Source organism: Sinocyclocheilus anshuiensis, unplaced genomic scaffold (assembly GCF_001515605.1).
Source record: "Sinocyclocheilus anshuiensis isolate Anshui unplaced genomic scaffold, SAMN03320099.WGS_v1.1 scaffold893, whole genome shotgun sequence".
NCBI lineage: Eukaryota > Metazoa > Chordata > Actinopteri > Cypriniformes > Cyprinidae > Sinocyclocheilus > Sinocyclocheilus anshuiensis.
Genome location: NW_015555766.1, coordinates 355,104 through 380,876, shown reverse-complemented (window position 1 = coordinate 380,876; position 25,773 = coordinate 355,104). Strand labels below are relative to the sequence as shown.

Genomic DNA, 25,773 nt, shown 5'->3' with positions numbered 1-25,773 from the left:
CTGTTCCTGTGTCTGGCCGTTCTGGTGCTCAGAGCTCTGTAGCGTCGACCAGATGGCAACAGTTCAAAGAAGGAGTGTGCTGGATGTGAGAGGTCCAGAGTGATTTTGCTAGCCCTTTTGCTCACTTTGGATGAGTACAGTTCTTGGAGAGTAGGGAGGGTTGTACCAATGATTCACTGAGCGTGTTGAGCTCCAGGTTGTTGAGACTGCACCAGACAGCCAGCTCTTTAACCTCCTGTCTGTAAGCATACTACCCCTTCTAACCTAGAAAGTTGCCCCATGTATCATCTTCACTGTATTTTTGCTGAGCAGTCTTTTGGGTGGCTCACCAGTGTACTAGATTTCTCTAATACAAAAAATTAGGTAGCCTTGACCAAAAATTTTGTGGGGAGAAGAATTTATTGAAGATGGTAGTGTAGCAGTTCTTCAGTAGCGATGTTAGCATGTCTTCCTTCAAACAATCAATGCATGGATCTCAGGCTGCCTGGCAAACATCTCGGCATGGATGAAGGAACATCACCTGCAGCTCAACTTGGCAAAGACTGAGCTTCTCGATTTCCCTGCCACTCCAACTCTACAGCAAGATTTCATCATCCTGTTAGGTTCATCAAATATTATTCTTTGGTGACCAGCTGACCTTCAAGGACCATATTGTAAAGACAGCTCGATCATGCAGGTTTGCATTGCACAACATCAGGAGGATCAGGCCCTTCCAAACGGAGCATGCTGCACAACTTCTTGCCCAAGCCCTTGTTATTTCTAGGCTGGACTACTGTAATGCTCTTCTAGCAGGACTTCCATTATGCGGAATCAAACCTCAACAAATGTAGGGAGATAAAGAGAGGTGTGAAGTAGGGCTGTGCAATTAATCGCATGCTATTGTCATGCGCATCTCGTCAGTAAAGCCGGTTCCGTGATTAGTAGTAAATCTCCATCACCTGCTTTCAGATGGAGCGGCATTTACTACACAGAGCCGTAGTTCACTGACAATTAGGCAATATCGCGTTCATTATCGCAGACTGACTTCTACTTCACACCTCTCTTTATCTCCCTGCACTGGCTACCGGTTGCGGCTCGCATCAAACGTGTACTGGACCGAGTCAAAATAGTCTTGGTTATTGGACCCGCAACCCACCCGTGCTTGTCACCGTCCGGCCCGCACCCACACCCGCACCACACCCTACACATATGCATTATTCCACCCGTTACATCAAATATTAGCGATTCACCAGCGTGTACCCGCCCGCATGCAGGACTCTGGCTTCCCCCCTGTGGACATTATAGACAACTCTGGCCCTAGAGAGTGATTGTAAATTAAGTTTACATGAAATATGTTTGAAATTTCATTCTGCATCTTCTGAGATTTCATTGTAATCCTTCACATAAAGTCACTGAATTAACCATTAACTGTGCACCTGATTGCGTTGCTGTCTGTGTGTGATGTTAGAGCATTGTTGAGAGAAAACAAGAATGTATTGGAGCCACATTACCGCCTACCCGACTCTGCCTGAGAGGTAAAGAAAAATTCACTTACAGTTAGGGCTGGGTTTTGACACAAATTTCACGATTCGATTGGATTCTCATTCACAAGCTTGCGATTCGATACGATTACCGATTTGATTCGATTCAATATTTATTCGATTCGATTATTTTTTATATATATCAGGTACAGTACATGTCAAATTTTCTCAAGGAAAAACAATCTCTCAACTAATGCTGTAAAATATACATGAGAGTCAGTTGGTACTACATTACAATAATATTGAATGTTAAAATTAACTGATGTTAAAATTTCACTTAATGAAGTTTTTAAAATAATAAAGTTACAATTACACAATATTTCTACTTCAATTAGTTTTTTTTTATTTTTTTATATAAACATAATGGTGGCTGTCATCAAATCTTGATGGATTTATTCAAACATACATTAAACATTGAAGAATAGTCAAATTTATAATGAATGTTATATGGTGCATATATTTAGCAAAATGCCCCTCTCTACAGTTTATTTTTCTATCTGACTAATGAGTTTATGGTCACCGAATGTTTTTCTGAGGTAAATGTGACGTTACATGACATTGTTTACAAGACATTGACGTCTTTGCGCAACTGAAACATTGATTGAGCGATTACATGAGACAGGATACGGATTGTAAAGTTGTACTCTTTCCTTTAACTTACCTTCGGATGTTTAGTCATGATTATTTTGTGCTGAAACTGGTATTAATGTGGAGGAGATGATCATTTCACGTGTGCCACGCGTTGCCGCTAGGGATGGGCGTATCGATACTGACGCAAGTATCGAAAGTATCCATACTCAAACAAAAAATATCGATACTACGGTGTGTTTTATTTACCAGTGATTTTGTTAATTCAACAAAAAATAATAATAAATAATGCGTACAATATGCATTGAATTGGACGAATAACCTTTGTTAGCGAGTAATTGTGTAGGATATAACTATTTTCCTGCTCATCTGAACAGCAAATGTTGCAAGACAGAACCAATCCATCACAGAGAGCATTCACTCACTGCTGACAGTGCATTCAAACGGCTGCGTTTCCCAAAAGTATCATAAGAAAGCATTAAAGCTTTTGGGAACGGCAGCCCTGAACAATGCTTATCAGAGGACAGAAGGACAGAGTTATTTCACAATAAACAAACTGAAATTGTAGCGTACATAGTTTGTGCAATTACAGTTATTTAAATTGAACGTTGAAAGATAATATTGATCATGTTCTATTCTGTAATGTTACGGCATTTATTGTTTGAATACTGCAATACAATGGACAGAATTTGAAATCTGAGACTGTTTCATATTAAAAGTAACGTACCAAAGCACAATGCTTATTGCGATATATTGGATGGTCCGTTAAAGGCAACATTCCATCCATTAACTGAAAACAGGCTAGACTAACGTAATCAATTCTTGGGATTTAAGAATCGATATCGTTCCGTTAAAAAGGAGAATCGATTAATATCGAGATATCTATATTTTTTACCCAGTCCTAAGTACCTGAGATTATTTTTTTAATATATCTCTGAAATATATGATAATATTCTTGAAAACAATCTTTTAATGTATCATTGAATAAAATATTAGTTAATTATCAAAGAAAGAAAAAATTCATAGCCATAATATGGATTTTTGTAAATGCTGTGATACTGTGATGCTCAGATACTGTGATTTCCTTCTCACATTGCTGATTTCACCATTAACTCTTTACCTGAACAAGTTTCTGTTGCTGTATATGGTATCATTGTAACCCTTGACCATCAAAACATATGGGTATCACCTTTTCTGTGTTATCATGTTTGGTTCAGGAGATAAGACACAAAATACATAATTTGGTTATTGCGGAAAGTAAAATGGTCAATTTTGCTCTATACTATACAAGTGTACCAAGTTTCATGCTTTTATGTAAAAGTGAACATTATTTCACATATCACCTGGACTAGCTCAACTACCGTTAAGATGTGCTACTGCATTAAAAACAGACAAACTCTGAATAAACACTTACTGGTACTATGTCTTTCGGGCCATGCACATCTCTGGAGTGTGTCTGTCCTTGTGACACATGAATGTTACTGAGGTCCGGCTTTCCATCATGCTGAGAGAGATAACTTGGATCTCGGGGCAGAAAGACCAGCGCTTGACCATCATATCCTCTCCCAGAAAAACTCTTTTAAGAAACAGAATTGAAACGTTCGTTCCCATCACCAAAATTATTTAGTTTATGCTTTCAAGTGGCCTTATAAGCTTTTTTGATATAAAATGATGAAATAATAGCATTATGAGTGCTATATTCTGATGTCATCTATCTCCAACAGTATTTGGTTCTGCAGACTTGTATGAATTAAACACGACTAAAATCACACATTTCAGACTTTATTTCTTTTGTCTAAAATTTGGGATGCCCCGATACCAAACAGCATGTGATAAGCGCCATATTCAAACAAAGAAACACTGACAACAGACAGCAGAAAGGAGTTATGGATGTCTACTACGAAGTATATGTATGCAATGAATATAATGTTAAACATTCAGTATTAACGCCTGTATAGCTGATGTACGCGAGCTGATAAACAAAGCGCGCTAAGTGGATTGAGCTCGCGGCGGTGCAGATGCGCAAGCTTGTCGAATGAATATATCTTTCTCACAGACATCACTTACCATGTTCCAAACTATAGCGAATAAACTGTGATAATGTGAGAAATGTTGAAGGTGTCTGAATAAATTTTGGTTTGACTGTATCTATTTGATAAATGAAGTTAACCAACTAACATTATACATACCCTTTTGGTTTCTGTACCCAATATTTAAAAAATGTACAAATGCAATAAAAATATCGGTATCGGCATCGGTATCGGCAAGTACCAAAAATAAAAGTATCGGTATCGGGCGAGTACTGGAAAAAGTGGTATCGGTGCATCCCTATCTAAAATACTACGTGCAACAAGGGATACACATGCCTCCCAGAACATTTTTTTCCCTGTGAAGTGACAGTCTCTCACTTCCGGCAATATGAATCAACAGTTTTGAGGACGTCACCCTGCACTTCAGCTTCTCATCAAACTTTCTGTCCAATCTTTATGATTTCATTTGGAGAAAAAAGGCTCACTATTTACGAAAATATATTTTAAATAATAGCAGAGAATTTGGGGGCCTTGAAGTGTTACATTTTACAGACCTAAATGAGGTATTTAAGATAAAATGGATAATTGAGTACATTAAAAATAAAGATACTGTGTGACATATATTTCCCAATTTCATATTTAATTCACTTGGTGGCATTCGTTTTCTTTTCAAAAATTTTTTTTCTATTGATAAAATCCCTATTAAATTGGCAAGCTTTCATAAGCAGTCATTGCTGGCTTGGCAATTAATCTATAAGCACAATTTTACACCACATAGGTATTTTCTGTAGAATAATAGAGATGTCTTGTATTTAAAAAATAAAATAAAAAATTGTATTAAAAAAATCTTTAATAAGTAATGGTATGACAATGGAATATTTACAGTTAGTCAGTTGCTCAATGAACATGGTTTGCTTTTGTCATACTCAGAATTCCTTCAAAAATGTAAAATTCCTATGAAACCAAAAGTCTATGCTGTTATCTTTGACACAATCCCAAGTAAAGTTGTATCATTGTTACATAATTCTGCACATTCTGTTAATGCTAACCAACAACCCATGACTTGTGATGATATGATATTTATTGGTGATATTGATATTGTTAAAGATTAATGCAGTAATAGATACATTAGAAATGTGTTAAAGGAGAATTATGTGCCATGCACAACAGTCTTTTGGTCATCTAAACATGAAAACATTGAGTGGAAGAAAGTATGGTCAATAACAAATACGTTTTTTATAAGTGATAAAGTTAGAGAGGTATCTTATAAAATATTACACAGAATTTACCCTGTTAAAGTGTTATTTTAACTATTTGAATTGGATATGGAAAACTCTTGTGATTTTTGCGGTGGTGTTAAAGAATCTGTGATTCATCTCTTTTTTCAGTTTGTGCACTCAAGATTATTTTGGATAGATGTATCTAACTTCATTTCAAGGATGTTTGGAACATTAATTCAAATTGAAATGTAGCCTATAATGTCATATTTATTTTTGTACAAGATACCATTGATTCTAAAAGTACATTTTCTTTTCTTACACAACAAATTATTTTACTTGGGAAAATATCATATTCATGTAAAGAAATGGGCTAAAGCTAAGCCAAATTGTGAACACTTTATAAAAGAATTTAAACAATATGGTACTACTTTGCCTAATATTAGAAACCAAAAAGCTAAAAAGACTTATGAAGCTCTATGTCACTTTTACCCCTGGCATACTTTAATACTATTTTTTCTCATAATTGTTGTGAGATGTATATGTCTGTACTAATTTTGTACATAATTGCATAATAAAAAATAAAAAATAAACTTTCTGTCCAATCAAATGCTCTCTAGAATCTGAAATGTCCCGCCCCCTACACTATAAATACAGGTTGAAACTGCGGCTGAAACTGATCGCTTGTTCATAGAATTAGTATTCTCTGTGTGCTGAATGGCACGTAGTGCACTATATAGGGAATATGCTTTCCATTGGGTCGAAAGAAGTCTGGTTTCGCGTTGTTAGTCTGATCCGGTACAGAGACACGATAGCGCGGACTCGGAGCGGAGCATATTCGAGTCGCGCATACCACAACATGTATCGGACCCATTTGAATTCTACACAGAATGCTATATTTTATAGCGATTTGGATCAGATTTGGAGGAGAAACGGTTAGACAAACGGCACTAACGAGTAGAAGAGATAACACCGGTGCCCTGCACCATCATGACACAATTTTCAAACTATACGTCATCACTGTTTTGCTTTACTTCAGTGGACCTTTAAACTCAGCGCTCACAGCGTGTTCTTACCTCTGCGTGTGTTGTCGAATAAATGGATTTAGTCTGATCGCCAAGAGTCAGTGTGCTTTGATGCATTGGCCGTTTGCCCCGTGTGCACGGTGTCGGTGTGCAGGTGGGACGCTCTTTGATTGAGGTCATTTGATGGCTGCCTTCACCATATCCCAAAGACACAACTGCAGTTCTTCTCCTTAGAGATGACACGACTCTATAAAACGAATTTGAAAACCACTGTATTTTCGCTTGCCACCTTTCTACTAGGACTCGATATCACTGCGATCCTCATCCTCATATAGGCCTACCAATTTTCTGTTGTTTCACAACGGGCGCTAGTAGCAACGCCACAACAATAGACTTTTATCAGAAAGTACAAGCGTAAGAACGTATTTACATGTAAATACTATTCTCAATATTTAAATAATAATAATAACCTAGGAAATATCTAAAAGAGGGGAAAATATTATGAAACACAAAATTATGAAGAAAAACTGGCATAACAAATTATAATTATAATAAATGATAGTATATTGGTTAAATTAAAGTTAATAAATTAAAGGATATTGGTTAGACATCACCAGAGTGAATTTGGGTAACATTAAAGCCATTCTGTGTGAATTACAGGGGAGTAACAGATTTCTGTAATCTGTTATGTTGTGTTGTCGGAGTCGGTGACCTTGCTGTATCTATAAATTAAAAATGTAGGCCTATAATTTTTCTTAATCACAAACTAGTGGTATATTTTGCAGAATTACACAATGTTATCACACTTATGCTATCACTTGTAATCACATTCAGCAATTTCTCTAAAGAAAAAAGATAAAGATCAATTTCTTTGCTATGTCACATTTAATTGCAACCCAGACAAAAATAATATCCTAACAAGCTTTACCACATTCTGAGAACATCTTTTACTGAAAATCAGTGTTAACAGAAATCTCCAGTTGTGTTCCTAAACGGGATCTCATATAGGCTACAGATTATTTGAGCAAAATTAAGCATGTCCACAAACACATTTGACATGTTTGTGTTTGAATGGTTCTAAAAATATATGCTTAGTATACTGTATATATATGTTAAAAAGCCAATGGGAAAACGTAGCCTACAGAATGTCATCTTTAAATTCTACCCACTCCGGCACATATGATTTACTAGATATGAATAACAGCACTTTTAGAGTTCCATCCCTCTATTTTATGTCAGAATAAGTACAATTGACAGTACTATTGAGTGAAACAATTGAAAGTTGTTCATAAATGATCAGGTGTTTTTTTATTGGATTACCGGATCAGTGATCACACATACTTTTGACAAAATCTTTGTATTTTATAATGTACAATGAGCACACAGACATTAGTGGCCATGCTTAAAAGATTCAGAAGAGATTCAATAAACAGCTTTGAATGAATCTACGATATTCAAAAATTACTAACTATGCTCAAACTAGACTGATTTTTTTTTACAGACTTAAATATTTCCTTTGATATATTCACTTACAGTATAAGTAATTGAGCTCATCTGACACAACTTTCATTCAAACTGAACATGAATGCTGTGTGCTTTGAGAACACTGTTTTTTTTTCTATAATAGAGTAGACCTTTAGCTTAAGGTAAAACTGCTTCCACATTGAGGGCAAGTGTGCAGCTTCTTTTCTTTGTGACTTAATATGTGCCTCTTAAAGTTTCCTTTATGTGGGAATCTCTTTCCACACTAAGAGCATGTGAAAGGTCTCTCTCTAGTGTGAATTGTCCCACACTGTGCAGTTTTTCATGTGTTTTCAGGCTTCCTGACTGGGCGAAACTCTTTTCACAATATGAGCACTTGTGGGGTCATTCTCTCGTATATGGACTCTATGGTGTTTTATCAACTAGTCGGCTCTACTAAAGGCTTTTCCACATTCACAGCACACATGAGTTTTAACACACTCATGTGTTTTCTGGTGCCTTTTAAAAGAGTCAATACATACAAATCTCTTTGCACAAGCATAACAGTCATAAGGTTTCTCTTTTGTATGAACATTCAGGTGTTTCTAAAGTAATTTTTTTATTGCAGTGATCAGTTAAATTCCTGTAGTGAGTGATAGCGGTGCAGATGATATTTGAGACTGCTTGCCCATGTGAAACTCTTTCCACACTGATTACACACATAGGGTTTTCTTTAATGTGAATTCTCATGTGAGTTTCGGCTCGAGATTTATTTATGAATTTCTTTTCACAATGAGGGCAAGTGAAAGGCTGGCCAACTTGAATAGCGCACTACCACCACCTACTGTTAGCATGAACCAGATACACGATGCCCTTCATTCAATTGTTTTTATTACAGTACATTAAACATTTACAAACACGAGTAATACTGTGTAACATGCTAAAGAGTATGAGTAATCATATTTTGTAAATACATTCATTTTCATATTTACTTCCATAAAAGAGTAGCATCAAAAGAAAAACAAAAAAATTAAGAAAAAAATAAAAACAAAAAACTGTGAAAGGAATAAAATTAAAGTATCAAAAAGAAAGTCACATTTAAATAGCATGCGTTCCTTTTCTTTCTTTTTTTTGGTCTCTTACATGCTTTAGAATCTCATTTGAATGCTTAGTATATTATTTTCTATACAGCTAGTTAGTCTTTGAATTTGATTGAATCATCAGCAAGGTTTGTATATATTTTTTGACCAGGACAATTTTTATTTGGAATAAAATTAATAAAAAAAATAAATAAAATAAATTAAGCACAAAAATGCTTGTTTTTTCATGTATTCCTATAGGCGTCTATACTGTATATGCTTGGCCCTTTCTAAATATATTATATATATATAGACCTTATGTGTCAGAGAAACAAGTGCACAGCAATCTTTAGATTTTTTTCTTTGAACTTCTGTTTTTGCAGTAGCTCTATAGCATCACTGTTAACGAGTAATTATCTGAAGTGGATTTACTTATTGTAGAGTTAACATGTTATCACGTGCATTGTAATGTTCGAAGCGGATGTGGTAACAAATGTCGGTTGACCGGGAAGATTTTAAAACGAGCGGTTATTAGCTTGTGAAGTGGATTTACTTATTGTAGAGTTAACAAAAGTTATCATGTGCATTGTAATGTTTAGAAGCGGATCTCATAACTAATGCTAGTAGACCAGGAAGATTTTAAAACAAGCGGTTCATTCATAAATTCGTACGACCCATACCTTCACGCTGTGGGAAGACAGAAGACAACGGGGCGGAGCTACATAAGGTCTACATTTACATTTATGTATTATAAAAAATGTAGTTTTCCAGACTCCACTCTCACTCCCTTGGTTTTCTGATTTAGTTTTCTTTAACAATAATGTACTAGATGCACAAACTTTCTGCTGCCATTTACATTGAATGAGAGCTTATTCGCCAATAAATGTTGTAGATGTAATAGCTTTTTTGGTAGAAATGCAATCTTTGGGCATATCTGACACTATCTGGATTTCAACTGAGCATGAATTTGGCACACTTTGGGAACACTGCTTTTCTCTGTGATAACTTAGACCTTTTGCTGAGGTGAAGCTGCTTCCACATTGAGCGCAGGTGTATGGCTTCTCTCCAGTATGCAGTCTTACATGTTCTCCCAGGTTTGCTTTCTTACTGAAACTCTTTCCACAGTATAAGCACATGTACGGCCGTTCTCCCATATGGACTTTTTGGTGTTTTATCAAATAATCGGCTGTAGTAAAGGCTCTCCCACACTCTGAGCAAACATGGGTTTTCACACCCTCATGTATTTTCTGGTGTGCTTTGAAACACAGGAGCCATAAAAAACTTTTTCCGCAAAACGAACAGACAAAAGGTTTCTCGTTTTGATGAATTTTCAAGTGTCTCTTTAGGTATGACTCTAAAACAAACGTTTTATTGCAGTGCTCACAGGTAAACTCCCTTTCTTCCGAGTGAGAGTGGCGCATATGAATTTTCAGACAGCTTGCCCATGCAAAACCCTTTCCACACTGAAGGCATTTAAAAGGCTTCTCTTCAGTATGAATTCTCATGTGATATGTAACGTCTCGTTTACTGATGAAGCTCTTTCCACACTGAGAGCAGGCGAAAGGTCGCTCTCCGGTGTGGATTTTTATGTGTTCCTTAAGGTGTCCTTTATTCAGGAAACTCTTTCCGCACTGAAGGCATGTGTGAAGACACTCTCCAGTGTGAACTTTGATGTGATCATTAAGGGATCGTTTATAACTGAAACTCTTTCCACATTGAGAGCAGGTGAAGGGTTTGCCTCTATCGTGACTTAGTAAGTGACTTCGAAAGTGTTCGTTACGTTTGTACCTCTTTCCACACCGAGGACAGACGAAAGGCTTCTCTTCATTGTGAATTAGTATGTGATCATTAAGGTTTCTTCTGCGTGAGAATCTCCTTCCACACTGAGGGCAAGTGAATGGCTTCTCTCCGGTGTGAGTTAACATATGATCGTTAAGGTGACCTCTATGGGCACAATGTTTTCCACACAGAGAGCAGGTGAAATGCTTTTTGACTGTTGTTTGAGTGCTGCTTTGTGAGAAATTGTTTTCAGTTTGGGAGCAAGTCAATGACTTTTCTCCAGTGAGGACATCATGAGCTTTCTGATGCTGATGTTTCTCCTCCACTTCATTCAGAATTTGACTTTCCTCTTTCACCTCCACGAGGCCTGAAATGACAACAATAAATTACTGAAAATCAACACAAGCAGGACAAACAGGAAAAAAATGATTTATGCATTTTGTAGTCATTTATTTTCTTCATCAGATTATTATATCAGCTCTAACTGGTTACATTCATGTTCCACAACAATTAAATAATAATAATAATAATAAAAAATGGACACCGACCTTCTTGGTGCTCATTATCTATTCTGCAGGGCTCTTGATCACACGTGTCCTCACTCTCCTCCTTAATAAACATCATCTTTTAAAGTTGCATTTCACCTCGAGATATTCCTGTTTATTACGCTTATAACAAGGATAAAGGCAATATTGCTAGTGTTTAAATGAATTAATTCGTGTCTTTCTGCTATGAAGTTAAAAGACGTCAGAAGGCAAAATTTGTGTTTTGAAATTTGTATCAGGGACACATAACCTCTCATTTACTGGGTTGCGTTCATGGTTGCGTTGTTGTCATCGTCTTATTCTTGTAATGTTGGCAAGTCACCTTTGGCGCATTGCTGCCACTAACTGGACTGGAGGATGGAGTGTCAGAATGAAAAGAGGGAAAACTGTTCTTCCTTATCGTTTTTCTTTTCTTATTGTAGCCTGCCTATCTATCTATCTATCTATCTATCTATCTATCCTAAGGGAAATTCTTTCGCACAGAAAGAATTTAATGTTCTCCAAATGCACTGTGTACTTTAAAAATAAATAATAAATACATTCAAAACTTTTAAAAGTTTTCATATGAACAGTACAGCTTTTACAATATTGAATTGGCATTTATTTGTTTTATTTATTCATTTTCTAATACTTTTAATTTTAAAATTTGTACTTTAATTTCTATTTAAAAATGATGGTGTTAAATTGTGGTTTGTGTGCATTGTCTCTCTTCTCTCTGTCCAGTTGCTCTCTCTCCGTTACTCCAGGTTCCTGCTCATAATTGACTGGAGAAGCGGATTGGCTTCTTCTGTGCCCTTGCATCTTTTAAAAGTCACATCCGTGCAAGACTGAGAGAGCTAACTGCACAAGTAAAAAGGCTATTAGAACTCATAATATTGTAAGGAGGTATGCTATTGTATAAAGTGAAGCCCTTATTTTTTTTTTGTTATATCCTCTGGCACAGTTTCATTAATGTTGTTCATCTTTTAATGTTTTTTTCTTTTCTTTTTACATCTGAATATTTCTCATGGTATTGTTCTGATTTATGGCATTAATAATAATTAAAAAAAAGGTACATGAAAGGACAGATAAGTTACCTGAAATGGTTTGATTGTTGTGTCAGACATTTTCAAACACAACATATTCTGATGCCCCCTTTAAATAGATTAGTAGCCTGTTTTTGTGACATCAGCTTCATGAACATTGTTAAACATTTATGTTGCATACAAAATGCAAAAATAGGCTACTCTGCAAACTGCATTGTGTTTAATCTCATTAAATGTTTAATTGGTTTAATAAGCCTGTTGAATAACCAGCATTTCTAAACAAACAATCCACACAGTCACTTTAATTTTTATTTATTTAAGAAGCAGTTAAGATATTGTACAAACATATTCAGGAGAACATTCAAGATGATCTACAGTAGCCTACATAACACTTAAGGCTAAAACATAAGCAGAAGAAAACATGTAATTGAAAAAAGTAGATTTTTCTAAATGTAAAAGTATTAGAAAATGAATAAATAAATACAAATTATTTAATGTAACAGCTGTTCATATTAGACCAAAATTCTTTCCTGGATAGGAGGTTACACATTACCAGAGTGAATTTACGCGACCAGACTGTATTGACGCGCTCATACAATGTGCATGATTTTTTTTTTTAAAGGAGTTGTTAGTTAGCGGTAGGGAGTTTAGTTTATTCCAGTGACTCGAATCATTTGAACACGTTGACCACAAAGATTCATCTACTGATTCAATTTGCGTGTTATCTGTACATGGCGACAAATGTCTCTGTTATGAGCGAGCCATTAACTCGTTAAATATGCGCGAATACAGGTAGGTGAGTTATCATTTTTGTTAACTGCTGACCTTGGCTTCAGCTATCAAACTATAGAAAAAGACAACAGTAGTCTAAATAGAAACCTAATGTCTTTACATTTTTAGACATTGAGAATTAGATTTAAAGGGGGTATAAAGGGATAGTTCCACAAAAATGAAAATGTTGTCATTTACTCATCCTCATGTCCAACCCCATTAATGGTCGAAATACAAGTCAAAGGAGTAGTTCACTTCCAGAATAAACATTTCCTGATAATTTACTCACCCCATGTCATCCAAGATGTTCATGTCTTTCTTTCTTCAGTCGAATCGAAATTAAGGTTTTTGAGGAAAACATTCCAGGATTTTTCTCCATATAATGGCTTCAATGGGGACCAACGGGTTGAAGGTCCAAATTGCAATTTCAATGCAGCTTCAAAGGATCCCAGTTGAGGAATAAGGGTCTTTTCTAACGAAACGATCTGTCATTTTCTAAAAAAAAAATATATATAAACTTTTTAACCACAAATGCCCGTCTTGCACTAGCTCGACTTCACGCATTATGTAATCACGTTGGAACGGTCACGCGTGGCGTAGGCAGAAGTACCGACCCAATGTTTACAAAACAAGCGTGCAAGTTTAACTGTTTAACCGAAGCACTGGTGTGTTGTTGAAGCACCACTGGGGGTTTTCCACAGTACATTCTTTATCACTAGTACTGTTTGTTTCTACTGTAATCAGAGCTGGGAAATGAGGAGAGTCAGAGAGATGTGCAAATAAGCAGAACATACAGCTCTCAGCAAAGGAGGAAAATGGGAGATTGTTAGAAGTGTCCATTAGGTGGCAGTACTCCCAGTGTTCAAGTTGCCATTAAATCCCACTCGAAGAACAGTTTCCGGAAATACAAAATATACAAAAGCTGCGTCCCAAATGACGCACTATACACTATGCACTCATGTACTTGTACTTATGCACATGTACTCAACCATGTATAGTATGAATTATATAAGGTTATTTTGTCATTCATAATCGGAGTCTCATAGCCCCTCCCCCTTCGGTACGTAATTAAAGCTGCGACAATTGAGTGCATGAAGTATCCAACATTACACACTTCATTTTTTCGGTTATTTAAGTGCATCATCCGGGTATTTAAAGTGCACTTTTTCTTTTTGGAATTTTCAGTGAACACACTACTCGCACTATTTATACTACAAAACGTCATAGAATAGTGCATAAGATATGATGTCTGTTCAATATTTAAAATTGCATTGAAATTGAATAAAAATACCAGTGTGCTCAGCGTATAAGTGCAAGAAGCGTTCAGATATAGGCTTAGATCTCTGCCACAATTCTGCCACAAAAGTGCATTTTGCACGCGCGCGATCTGGGTTTTATTGAGATAATGTTCGTTTCGCAAAGAAAAAAGTATTTCGAGAGCACAAAAATCAATTTTGCATTTAAAATAAGTTTTTGGATGTGTGCAGACCTTCTCTTTTGCGCGTGCAACGTTTAACTAGCTTACTCCCTTGATGCCCGCCCTCAGCGCTCTCTAAATGCCATGACTTTCAGTCTGAGTTAAATCTCTTTTTTGGCTCATTTTATCTGTAAAAGAAAATCTGCTTAATAATTATGCACACCTGAATATAAGACATTTTTCACTTCCAGCCTTCATGAATAATTATATATCAATTATAAATGATTAAATACAAGATTAATAGTAGTCGTTTGGAATTGGTCAAATGTGCTTGGAAAATTTTGCATTTAAAATACGTTTTTGGATGTGTGCAGACCTTCTCTTTTGCGCGTGCAACGTTTAACTAGCTTACTCCCTTGATGCCCGCCCTCAGCGCTCTCTAAATGCCAACAGCTCGCGTGCTCAACACAACCCAGCATTACAATATGCCATAATTCCAGCCAATCAGAGACCGAGGCTGCTAAAACGCTGGGTTGTGTTGAGCAAGCGAGCCATTGGTATTTAGAGAGCACTGAGGGCGGGCATCAGGTGAGCAAGCTGGTGAAACTTTGCACACGCAAAAGAGAAGCAGTGTTGCCAATTTAGCTACTTTGTAGCTAGATTTAGCGACTTCCCCGCCCCTTTTGAGACTTTTTTCAAAAGTTTAGGGACAAATATAGCAACTGCTTGGACAAACCTTATCTAAGTTCTCATCTTGCCCACTGATCTACGTTCATCTTTATATAGATCAGTGAATTTGCCATTGTGATGTCATCTAGTGACATTTAGCTACCAGTTTTAGCTACTTTCAATTGAAAGCAGTTGGCAACACTGAGAAGGTTTGCACACATTCAAAAACTTATTTTAAATGCAAAATTGATTTTCGTGCGCTGTGCTCGGATCATTTTGAGAAGGACTGCTTTGAACAAGTAGGCAGTCACAAACGATTGCTCAAAAATGCGGTTCCTACTATCTTTAATTTCCCAAAACATCTGCAGTGGAAGGCAAGTCAAAACAGTTTGTGTATGGCTGTAAAATGTTATGCAAACGTAACGTTACGTATTTTTTGCAATGCTGCTGTATAGTCCAAATGTCCTTTTCATGAACAATTTTTTATTTTGGTGTCTTACACACAGGTACCAGCTGTTAAGACGATCTCTGGTATGTATAAACAATTTTAGTTAATACATTTCCAGAAAGTGGTACTTTACATCAAGGCATTTCCAAATAATGCAGAATTATTGGCTTTCCTTTTCAGCTTTTGTCATGTTAATAATTTTGTAATTATTTTCTATATACATGATGCAGTTTATGGTAATATTAATAAACTAAATATTTGATTATATATACATTTTTGTGTTAGGATACAATAGATTTCGTGCTCTGTTGCAGGGTTTCCCAAACTGGAGTTTGTGAGAGAACTGCATATAAAGCTGATATAAAGGTTTGATATAAAGCTAATAAATAATTGAATCATAAAAAAAGTAAACTTAAAATAATTTTAAAATTAACTAACATCAGAGAACTGTGAACATGCAAATGCGCTGTTAAATGATTGAAATATTAACTTAAAATCTCAGGGGGTACTTCAAGAAGGTATTTCAGGAATCCCTGCTCTACTGGGATACCACTTAATATTCAGTGTAAAATCTGGGTCCTCAGATCATCCATTTGAGAACCACTGTTTTAAAGCTCGATTAGTAAGTCTTTTCATCTTTTATTATTATTTCTAAACCCACTATTGGTTTATTTGTGTGTTTCAGAATCGTAAGCCAGTTGGAGTTTCTATCAAACCAAAACCAACCCCAGTGTCAGCACCAGAAACACCACGGTAATGTGTTTGTTAGCCTATAACAATTTTCTGCCAAATAAGTCATTTTCTCTTGTTGTTTTACTTAACATCTCCTGTTCATGGGTTTGATAGGCTTGAGAGGAAGTTTGTTCGTGTGCCTGTGGATGCTGATGGGTCCAGCCGTGGTCCCTTGCACGCTGGCAGCTTCCATGATGACTACTGCAAACCACAGGTTAATAATTGTTGATTTTTGGCTTCCTTTTGTACAACATCTCATACACTTGTACATAGTACACCACTCAATTGGTTTTCACAGAGTTTTTACTGGATGAAGCTTTCGGAGGGTGATGATGAGGCTGATGATGATGCTAGAGTATGTAGACCTTTACATTATTTCAATCTGTAAATGTAAAAACTTAAAGGGGTCATATGAATGCGATTTCAAGTTTTCCTTTCTCTTTGGAGTGTAACAAGCTGATTGTGCATAGATAAGATCCCTGAAGTTGCAAAGACTAAAGTCTCAAAACCAAAGAGATATTCTTTATCAAAGTTAAGACTCTGCCACTCCCTCCTAAAACGGCTCATTCTAACACGCCCCCACATATCAACCTCACTCGGCTTGTGTACTGCATCATTACTGTGTCTGTTCCCCTTTCGGGCTTGAACTGATGGTAAAACTAATGACATTATTTACTGTCTTTACATTTATTTTGAAAGATTGTGATTGTGAAAGATTATGGTAAGGGGCGTTACATTTCCGACGAGTGCTTGTGGTGTTCGGCCAATCACAATGCACTGGGTCAGCTGGCCAGTCAGAGCAGACTGCGCTTGTCGGAAGGAGGGACTTTATAGAAAACGAAGCGTTTGAGAGAGGCGGGGCATAGAGGATCTACAATAATGTACAGTATTTGAAAAATAATGTGTTTTTTGAACATTAAAGCATGTCAACATATTCTGTTACACCAAATACACAAAATAATGATCTTTTAAAAAAGCATCATATGACCCCTTTAAGCCTTACAGATCTGGAAATAGTCTCCTGAATGGTGTTTTTCATTTGATTCTTTATATGTATGTGTAGGATCCCGGAAATGATGTCGCCTATGATGATGCACCTCTTGAAACACCTGAAAATCCAAACACTCAGTTTATCAGGGTATGCCTTTTACAGATTTGTCCTTTTCAGTCCTCTTTAACAGCGGTGATTTCTGTGTGAAGACATAAAATAGTAGCCATAATAGGTATGAAAGTGAAATGTCATTTAAAATGTGGCGTAACATAGTTTTACCCGTAACTTCTGATCTTCTTTTGTCTTAATGTTTCCACTTTCTAGGTGACAGAGAGATAGCAGTGGCTGAGTATAGATGTAACAGGGCCATTTCAAGAAAGCAAAGGCCCCTATAGCCACATCGTGGTAATCTGTGATTATTACACCAAGTGGATTGAAATCTTTCCATCAGAAAAGCCAAATTCTGATTCCATTGCCCTGCTCATGTGTGATGCCATTTCCCGATACGGTTTTCCTCTGGGATTTCTCACACCTTGGGGGGCTAGAGGGATTCAGGTCAGAACGGTAAGTCCTGCATTATGATTCTCACGGGGTAATGTCAGAGCAATTAGTGCAGGTTTAATTATTTATAATCTTAACATTTTTCATTGAAATTTGCTGAAAGGTTTCTTAAATGTCTCAATACAGTTTACTTTTTAATCTTTTCCCTTTTTGCTTATTTTTTGTCAAGGTTAACAGAGCACTCAATAATATTCTGATGATAAAGGACATTTCCCTCGTCTCTAGGCATCACAGCTTGAACCTCACACACAATACCACATTGTTAAGTAAGTTTAGTTACCCAGTTGTTGGACATAAATCACAATTTTACAAGGCATAGAGTTATTTAGAAACATTTGTGGTATGGTTTCTTTACAGTATGGTGGAAAGTCTGGTGAAGAAGTATCCAGACAGTTGGCATGTTCATTTGCCTGTCAGCGTGCTGCGCTTCAACTGCAGCGTGCACCCAGAAACCAAACACAGACCTCTGTCCCTTCATCGCGGTGAGGGAACTAAACCTTATACATCGCCAAGAGATCAGCCAGTATGTACTGTGATATTGCAACCACTTTGTTCACACTGGCAACTATTGGTTATGATTATGTCAAGAGTCAGCAGTGGAATTGCTCTGTTATTAGTAATTTTGTATAGATATGGACAAATGCAGTAAAGTTTCGTTTTGTGATTCTGCACATTTATGTACAAAATAATAATTAGTATACACTACTGTTGTGTTTGGTGTCGGGAAGATTTTTATGTTTTTGAAAGAGGTATCTAATGTTCACCAAGGCTTCATTTTTTAATCACACATACAGTAAAAACAGTAATATTGTTAAATATTACAATTCAAAATAGGTTTTCAATTGTAATGTATTTTAAAATATGATTAATTTCTGTAATGGCAAAGCTGAATTTTCAGCAGCAGTTACTTCAGTCTTCAGTGTCACATGTGATCCTTCTGAAATTATTTTAATATTGCTTAATTTCTTCCAAGAAAAATCCTAATGACCTCAAACTTTTGAATAGTATGTATGAATAAAGTATGTTATTAAATTTGAGTGTTTGGCTTTTGTCAAAATCAAGCTCAGTGAAGATGACCTTGCAAAATACACCTTCAAAATCCAGAAACCAAACCCTTTAAAAGAAATTGAGGCACTAAAACCAATATTCCGTGAGTATGATCGTCTCATATCCAAATCTGTTTACCTGTCTATCTGCATTTCCTTCACATCTGTGGTCATTATCATTCAACTTTTGCTAACACAGGAGAATCAGCGGACTGCACTGTTGTTTCATAAAGCGAAAAAACAGGTAGGCTAAGTGTGAATTAACAGTTATATGTTATTACTGTGTAGTAATATTGTTGTACCTTGTCATTACATTTTATAAAATGTTTTATAAAAAAAAAAATGCTGCTACTAAACCAACAGGGTTTTTTGTTTCCTCTGTTGCTAGTGTGTCTATTGTAACCGGTGTGTGACTTCAAAGTGACGGTCCAGTGAGGAAAGGAGCTCAGTAAAGACTACATGGGCGAAGGATGAAAAATAATAAGCCATTAAAGTCATAGAGACCCAGACTGAGATGCTATTTGTGATTTTCATATTGAAATTGTTTGCAGCATTGTGAATACATACCATTAAAGGTATTAAAAAGAGTAGTACTAACTGTGAAATTAACTGCTTGGAAAGGAGTGGGAAAAGACATGGTTTTCTTTGGTCATATGTAGTTTTTATAAATAATAGTTTTGACCAGATTGAGCCGGCAAAAGATAATCTAATGTTAATAAATCCACAAATACTCCTGTGAGTTGCAGGCAATCCTAAAGGATATTGTGGGGGTCTGAAATGAAGTGTGCATGCTTATTTTTTTTCGTTTCAAATAAACCTTTTATAATGTTGACTCAACATCAAAGTTTATTCAATCGAGGTCTTGCTTGGAGTAAACTGTTTATACTCCTGTTGTTGTCACGTCTTCGTGTGTTTCATATCTATTTGTATTTGCAAGACAGTCCCAGATATCTTCTAGAATGTACACTAAATAGCTAAGCTATGTGCACATCCCATTCTAATCAACAGATTTGGCTATTCCAGTAATCCAAATGAAAACAATTGTTAATGCTACACCATAAATAAATATTAAATGCACAAGAATTACTTTTTACAGAAATAGCCAAAACTGTACATTAAATTTATATTAAATTGGTTTGTGCCTGAGCAACAAGTGTTGAATGATGTGAGGCCACTAGGGCGCGACCGTCTCCGGCACAGAAAAGAGTTCACGCCGCTCGCGCAAAGACATCTGGGATTGTGGAGGACTGGCTCGAGCGCTTTGATTTCCGCAGTGCAGCGTGGGATAGTGGAAGAAGTCAGCGAAACAGTCAGAGAAATGGTGAGTGAGGAAGCAAGTGAAACCTAGATCAAACGTATTTATTCGTTTTGTAGTTTGAAAATGTAATTGTGAAGGATTATGAGCAAGCTAGCGCGGGTTAACGCAGACTTTACACAGTCCTCTTTGTTTCGCAATATTTTTAGCAGCCCGGCTAACATTCCCTGCTAAATCCGCCCAATTTACTGTGCTACGAATTAGATTGGGAGCAAATTGCGCTCGACCACCGGTCTGGTCAGCCAATATTAAAAACCGATGAGCAAACGGTTTTGTTTTCTTTATTTGTATATGAGCTGCGCACCCTCTGTAGCCGAAACGCGGCTGTTTATCGCGGTGTTGATTTTAATGACAGCTCCATAATGCAGGAACGTTCTGGTCCTGTCATTGATCATTCTGGGCTGTGCCTTTTTAGATGCTCATCTAGTCATTTAATCGATCCGCACAATAAATGTATATGAATAATAAAAAGACTATCGAGCGCAGATTCCGTCCTGTCGTAGTTACTAGCTCCAGTTTGCACGTCCGTTTTAAAAAGATAACTTGCAATAACCCGGCGTCGTTATACATTGTTTAGTCGCGTTTACGGTTAGTATCACTGAATTTACAGCCCCTCATAATGCTGGTTAGCTGTTTGCATAAACAAACCGCGCAGAAACGCGTTGCATTTCCTAGGTGTTGCTAGTAACTAAGTCAACAGCAATTTAACACAACTGCAGCTGTCAGCGTTTCATCAGTATAGAGAGCGTTGCAGTTGTGTAGTTGGCTTGTTTCAGCTGTTCACCATCTGCTTTTCTCTTCATTTATTTTATTTAAAAGCCATTGATTGTTCCTCCCGTAAATTACAACAAACACAGCTTTGTTGTTGAGAGTTATAGAAGTTAGTTGTTTGTTATTATTATCATTATTATTTTTCCAAGACGATTTATATTTCATTGTGTTGTGTGAAGGACATGAAATGTTCTGTAAGGTTCAAATGAGCCATGAGTTGAGGTTGTGGAAGGTTGAACTTAGTATAGATCAAGAAGTGTTGATAATGAGATGGGATTGAATGTTGAATATCTGACTCCTTGTGTTTTTTAAGGATGTCTTTTTGATGATCAGACGTCACAAGACAACCATCTTCACAGATGCTAAGGAGTCTACCACAGTCTACGAGCTGAAGCGGATTGTGGAGGGCATCCTAAAGCGAGCGCCAGAGGATCAGAGACTTTATAAGGTCAGCAAAGAAAGTTGTGATGATGACGATTAATATAGAAATTATTATATGTTACAATTCTTTTAGTATATCCTGAAGGTTGTATGTAGTTGGGTCGTTCCTGTTATGTAGAAATAAAAGCATTCCAAATAATGTAGTTTCACTTTACTGTTACAACATTTGGAGTTGGTAAGAATTTTAAAAATAAATGAATACTTTTATTTAGCAAGGATGCATGAAATTGTCTAAAAGTGACAGTAAACATTTAGAATGTTACAAAATTCTATTTCAAATAAATGCAGTTATTTTGAGATATATTATTCAAGGAATCCTGGAAAAAAAAACATGTATCACAGTTTCCACAAAAATATTAAGCAGCACAACTGTTTCAAACATTTTTAATTATGAGAAATGTTTCTTGAGCAGCAAATCAGCATATTGTAATGATTTATGAAGGATCATGTAACACTGAAGACTGGAGTATAAAATTCAGCTTTGCCATTACAATAATAAACTACATTTGAGAATATTATTTAAAATAGAAAAGTTCTTTAAATTGTATTCATATTTCAAAATAGAACTGTTTGTACTGTCTTGTTTACATTAGAGTCTTCAGACTGTTTGAATGGTAGTGTGTGTAACACAAACTAATACCACAAAACATCACAGAATTAATCAAATCCTTTGCTAATACTAGCTCAAACCCCTTAAGCTAAGAAAACCCACAAATTATATCTAAGGGGTTTATTAACCCGTAGATTTACAAGATACATTTACAGGATTAACAGAATGGAAAGTGAAAAACATAAACTAATTACTTTAAACAGCATGCCCAGGAATACATTTTTTGTTTTAAACACATTCTACATTAAACATTATAGAAAATAAAAAAAATGAAGATAATGTGATAAAATTCTACAAACTAATAGTATTTCATTCTTTAAAAAGCTGTGAGATACTTTATCCCGTGTATTAAGACAATAACAGTGGGAACATGTCATGTACTGCACGACAAGAATGACCCATTTGTGACCCTGGACCACAAAACCAGTCTTAAGTCGGATTTTCTCGGCCAAATATTGTCCTATCCTAACAAACAATACATCAATGGAAATCTTATTTATTCAGCTTTCAGATGATGTATAAATCTCAATTTCGAAAAATTGACCCTTATGACTGGTTTTGTGATCCAGAGTCACATTTATGAATGACCACATGCAAATCAAAATTAGGCTGTTGTGGACTAGTTAGAGTTGAAGTGATTTTGAGTATATTATGCACTTTATTAAACAATCTCTTCATGTCCCCCAGGATGACATGCTTCTAGAAGATAGTAAGACTCTTGGAGACTGTGGGTTCACAAACCAGACAGCCAGGCCTCAGGCTCCGGCCACAGTAGGACTGGCTTTTCGCATCAGTGGTGAGCTCTTGTTTCAATTGCTTGCCTTGTGTCCCGCTATGTGATGTTTGGTGATCTGAATTTGCCTACCGTGTCTGTTTTTTTTTATTTTTTATCACAGATGATGCTTTTGAGCCTCTAAGAATAGAGGCCTTCTCCAGCCCTCCTGAGCTTCCTGATGTTATGAAGCCTCAAGACTCGGGCAGCACTGCCAACGAACAAGCCGTGCAGTGAAGGAGGAACTGCTGATAAAGGGTTGAGGGGGGGTAGAGGGGGTAAAGAGTGTCCAAAACACGTGTTTTAAGTTGGTGGTGCCGTATTGAGTTACAAAAAGAGCATGAGTGAGAGTGATCTTGTGTGATATTGTAACTTTGCTGAGAATTTGAATCGCTCTCCCTGTTACTCCTCACGTCCCATCGAGCACTAGCAGCTTACTCTCACTGTATTGTCGCAACCCCTTCCAATGTTCAGTGTCAGCTCATCTACAGGTTAATCCACCAATCACAACGTCCCATTTTGATTTGGTAAAGTTTCCCTTGATTTCTGAATGAATTGCTCATTTGTCAGACAGCTGTTAGTCACCTGTCAGAGGTGGTTAGATATCTGAGTATTTAAACCTGTGCATCTTATTTAATTCACACAAATGTTATGTTTGGGGAGTTAAACGTTTTGTGCTTTTTGTGTGTTTCAATATGTTAGGGGCGGGGTGGGTTTGTGTTTGAGGCTGTAAGGTTTTACAAATGCCCACTTTACTGATCGCATTTACAGTACACTGTTGTGTGTTAATGAATATTGATATTATAATTATTCTTATTTAGATCCTGCATCATTTTATTGGAGGGCAGAAGGCCATAGGCTGAACCGTTTTATGTTACCGACATAATATAGTGTAAATGCACATAGAACTTACTGAACATCAGAATGGGCATGGATGCCGTCAGGTTATACCTGCAAATGAATACATAGCACATGGTTAAGGTGAATTCTGACATAAAGTGGTTTCATTGTAAATACATTTTTCCACTCGCATTGTTGCTTCCTGAAGTGTGTTTTGCTTTTCTTTACAGTTTTGTGTTGGAGGAGTTAGTGTCCGCTTCTTTCTTTTTGAATATTTGTTTGGAAGCTTAAGTATTGACATTTAATTCCCTGAATTTGTATTTAAATCAAAGGGGAGTGTAAATGCTAGTCAGGTTTTGTGCGTGTGCGTGTGTGTGTGTGTGGCATTTTAAAATGGTGGAAAGAATCAAGTTAAAATGTAAAGATCAATAAGAATGAAGTCTTTGGGCACAGTTGCTTGAACAAGTGAATGTTTAACTTTAACACAAATGCTGACATTGTGTTCATCCCAAAAAAACAAAAAATAAACGGAATCCTAATGTTTTTGCAAACTTGCCCCTATTCTTCTCAGTGATGGCCGTGTTCCTTCACAGTACTCTTGCAAAAACAAAACAAAAGAAAATCATGCTGCAGTATCTGTAACTGCGTTTAAATGAATTAAAATCAGCCCTTTTCCACTCCTTGTCTAATGTTCAGCATCTGTTTTTTAATGGTGTTGCTTTTGGGGCTTTAGTTTTTCGTTTTTAATTATTATTATTTATATAAACATGCAGATATAATTGTTATATAACAGAATAACAGCCCACAATAGAACAAAAGAAAAGAGCAACAAAAGCCAGGGGGAAGAAAATTAACAAGAAATATGAAAAGCTTTCCTCGCTTCAGTGTTTTCAGAAGCGTTTCAAAATATTACTGAAATTAGTTGAAAACGCCTTAAATGTGATTTGATATTGGAAAATTTGCATTTATGCATTTGAAACGTAGAAGTGAAAGATTTATAAGATTAAATTCGTTTTCAGTTTCTGTATTAGTAAAACCAAGCAACACACAAAGTACACAGAAAACAGTACACAATCACATTCCTGCAAAAACATTACCCAAATCTTTGTAATATCTGGGGTTTTAGGTGCCCTGGAACTTTTCAATGAACCTGAACGATTCAGATTGAATCACCGACGATTCACTGAACCGAGAACCGTCTCGCATTCGGACGTCCGATTCGTAATGAGTAAGTGTATTTGGAGGGCTTGACTGATTAAGAGATGCAAGTTACTTTAACAGCTGAATAGCAGAAATGTTACATACTGGAAATATGTTTACGACTTGATCAACAAGAATACGAAACCGAGTTGGTTTAAATAAATAGTATTTTATTAAAACGTCCTTTAATTCTTTTCAAAGAAAATATGAGTTTTAGAAATGAGTATTGCTTAATGCTAATTACATTTACAGGCTTCACATGAATTTGTTTAAATTATTTTCAACATGAAACTGCAATAAACACTCTTATTAAAAAAATTAAAATCCAATTAATTGAAATGTCAGGTCGGACCTCCAGTCACTCACTACTAGTATCAATCAAATTCAGACTGAGTCTAGTAGAGAACAAGTTGAAAGAGAAAAATGGGTATATCGACAGTTTCCTATGTACTGAATAGTGTAGCCTATAAAATAAAGATTCGTAAAGAGACATAATTTACAGTCTTTTTGCTATAAAACCTTTTATTTCTGTCACTGTATTAAAGTCATGACCATTTGATTACTTTGCCGTTAAGCGAGATTTAGTTAAGAGATGGATGTCGTATTGAAATCTTATAGGGGATGGAGCATCGAATAATTATTTAAGTAGGGATATTTGTGTGTATACGTGTGTAGTAAGACTAGGAAAAGCAAAAACAAGGAAGAAATTTATTATAAATAAACCATGACTACAAAACAGCAAAAGTAGGTGGCGATATGCACACAGGATGTAACGCGCCAAAAAACGGAAGAAGAAGAAATCTTATAGGACCAATCATAGTTGTTGAATGTGCGCATGCGCGGTAGGTACAGCGTCAGCTGTCTAACAACAGACGCTAATGGAAAGAGAGGATCGTCTGTTTTAAAGGTCTGTCAATTCA

The 25,773-nt window shown here is 36.3% G+C and overlaps 3 protein-coding genes and 1 pseudogene across 6 annotated transcripts in view; 3 read left to right on the top strand and 1 right to left on the bottom strand.

The window, feature by feature from the left end:
* The window catches only part of LOC107674157 (uncharacterized), a 12,109-nt gene extending 5,422 nt beyond the window's left edge, over positions 1-6,687 (bottom strand). Inside the window, exons 1-2 of the mRNA XM_016468056.1 lie at positions 6,432-6,687; positions 3,523-3,684 (exon numbers count right to left, since the gene is read on the bottom strand). Of these exons, the coding sequence (XP_016323542.1) occupies positions 3,523-3,684; positions 6,432-6,560 (291 nt within the window). The 5' untranslated portion in view covers positions 6,561-6,687. The remainder of the gene's footprint in view (positions 1-3,522; positions 3,685-6,431) is intronic.
* On the top strand, positions 5,133-24,269 carry elob (elongin B). Of its 2 annotated transcripts, XM_016468059.1 has the most exons (5): positions 5,133-5,137; positions 20,105-20,225; positions 21,304-21,438; positions 22,729-22,837; positions 22,938-24,269. In XM_016468059.1, the coding sequence occupies exons 2-5, from the start codon at positions 20,223-20,225 to the stop codon at positions 23,048-23,050; spliced, it is 360 nt and encodes a 119-aa protein (XP_016323545.1). In that variant the 5' UTR covers positions 5,133-5,137; positions 20,105-20,222; the 3' UTR covers positions 23,051-24,269. The 2 variants fall into 2 exon arrangements, with proteins under 2 accessions (XP_016323545.1, XP_016323544.1); XM_016468058.1 differs by lacking the exon at positions 5,133-5,137 and having other exon boundaries at positions 20,101-20,225.
* On the top strand, positions 15,035-19,136 carry LOC107674160 (uncharacterized; annotated as a pseudogene).
* Positions 24,270-25,652: 1,383 nt separating the features above from the next.
* LOC107674173 (uncharacterized) overlaps positions 25,653-25,773 on the top strand; it is a 13,961-nt gene continuing 13,840 nt past the window's right edge. The window contains exon 1 of one of the 3 annotated variants that reach the window (XM_016468074.1): positions 25,653-25,760. In XM_016468074.1, coding sequence (XP_016323560.1) covers positions 25,689-25,760 — 72 coding nt within the window. In that variant the 5' untranslated portion in view covers positions 25,653-25,688. The remainder of the gene's footprint in view (positions 25,761-25,773) is intronic. The other 2 variants (XM_016468075.1, XM_016468076.1) reach the window with 2 other exon arrangements.

Bases quoted from the DNA above. Each gene is read 5' to 3' on its own strand.
- elob (XM_016468059.1), top strand. The intron at 21,439-22,728 runs GTCAGCAAAGAA...CATGTCCCCCAG, and splicing joins AGGATCAGAGACTTTATAAG to GATGACATGCTTCTAGAAGA. The intron at 22,838-22,937 runs GTGAGCTCTTGT...TTTTTATCACAG, and splicing joins ACTGGCTTTTCGCATCAGTG to ATGATGCTTTTGAGCCTCTA.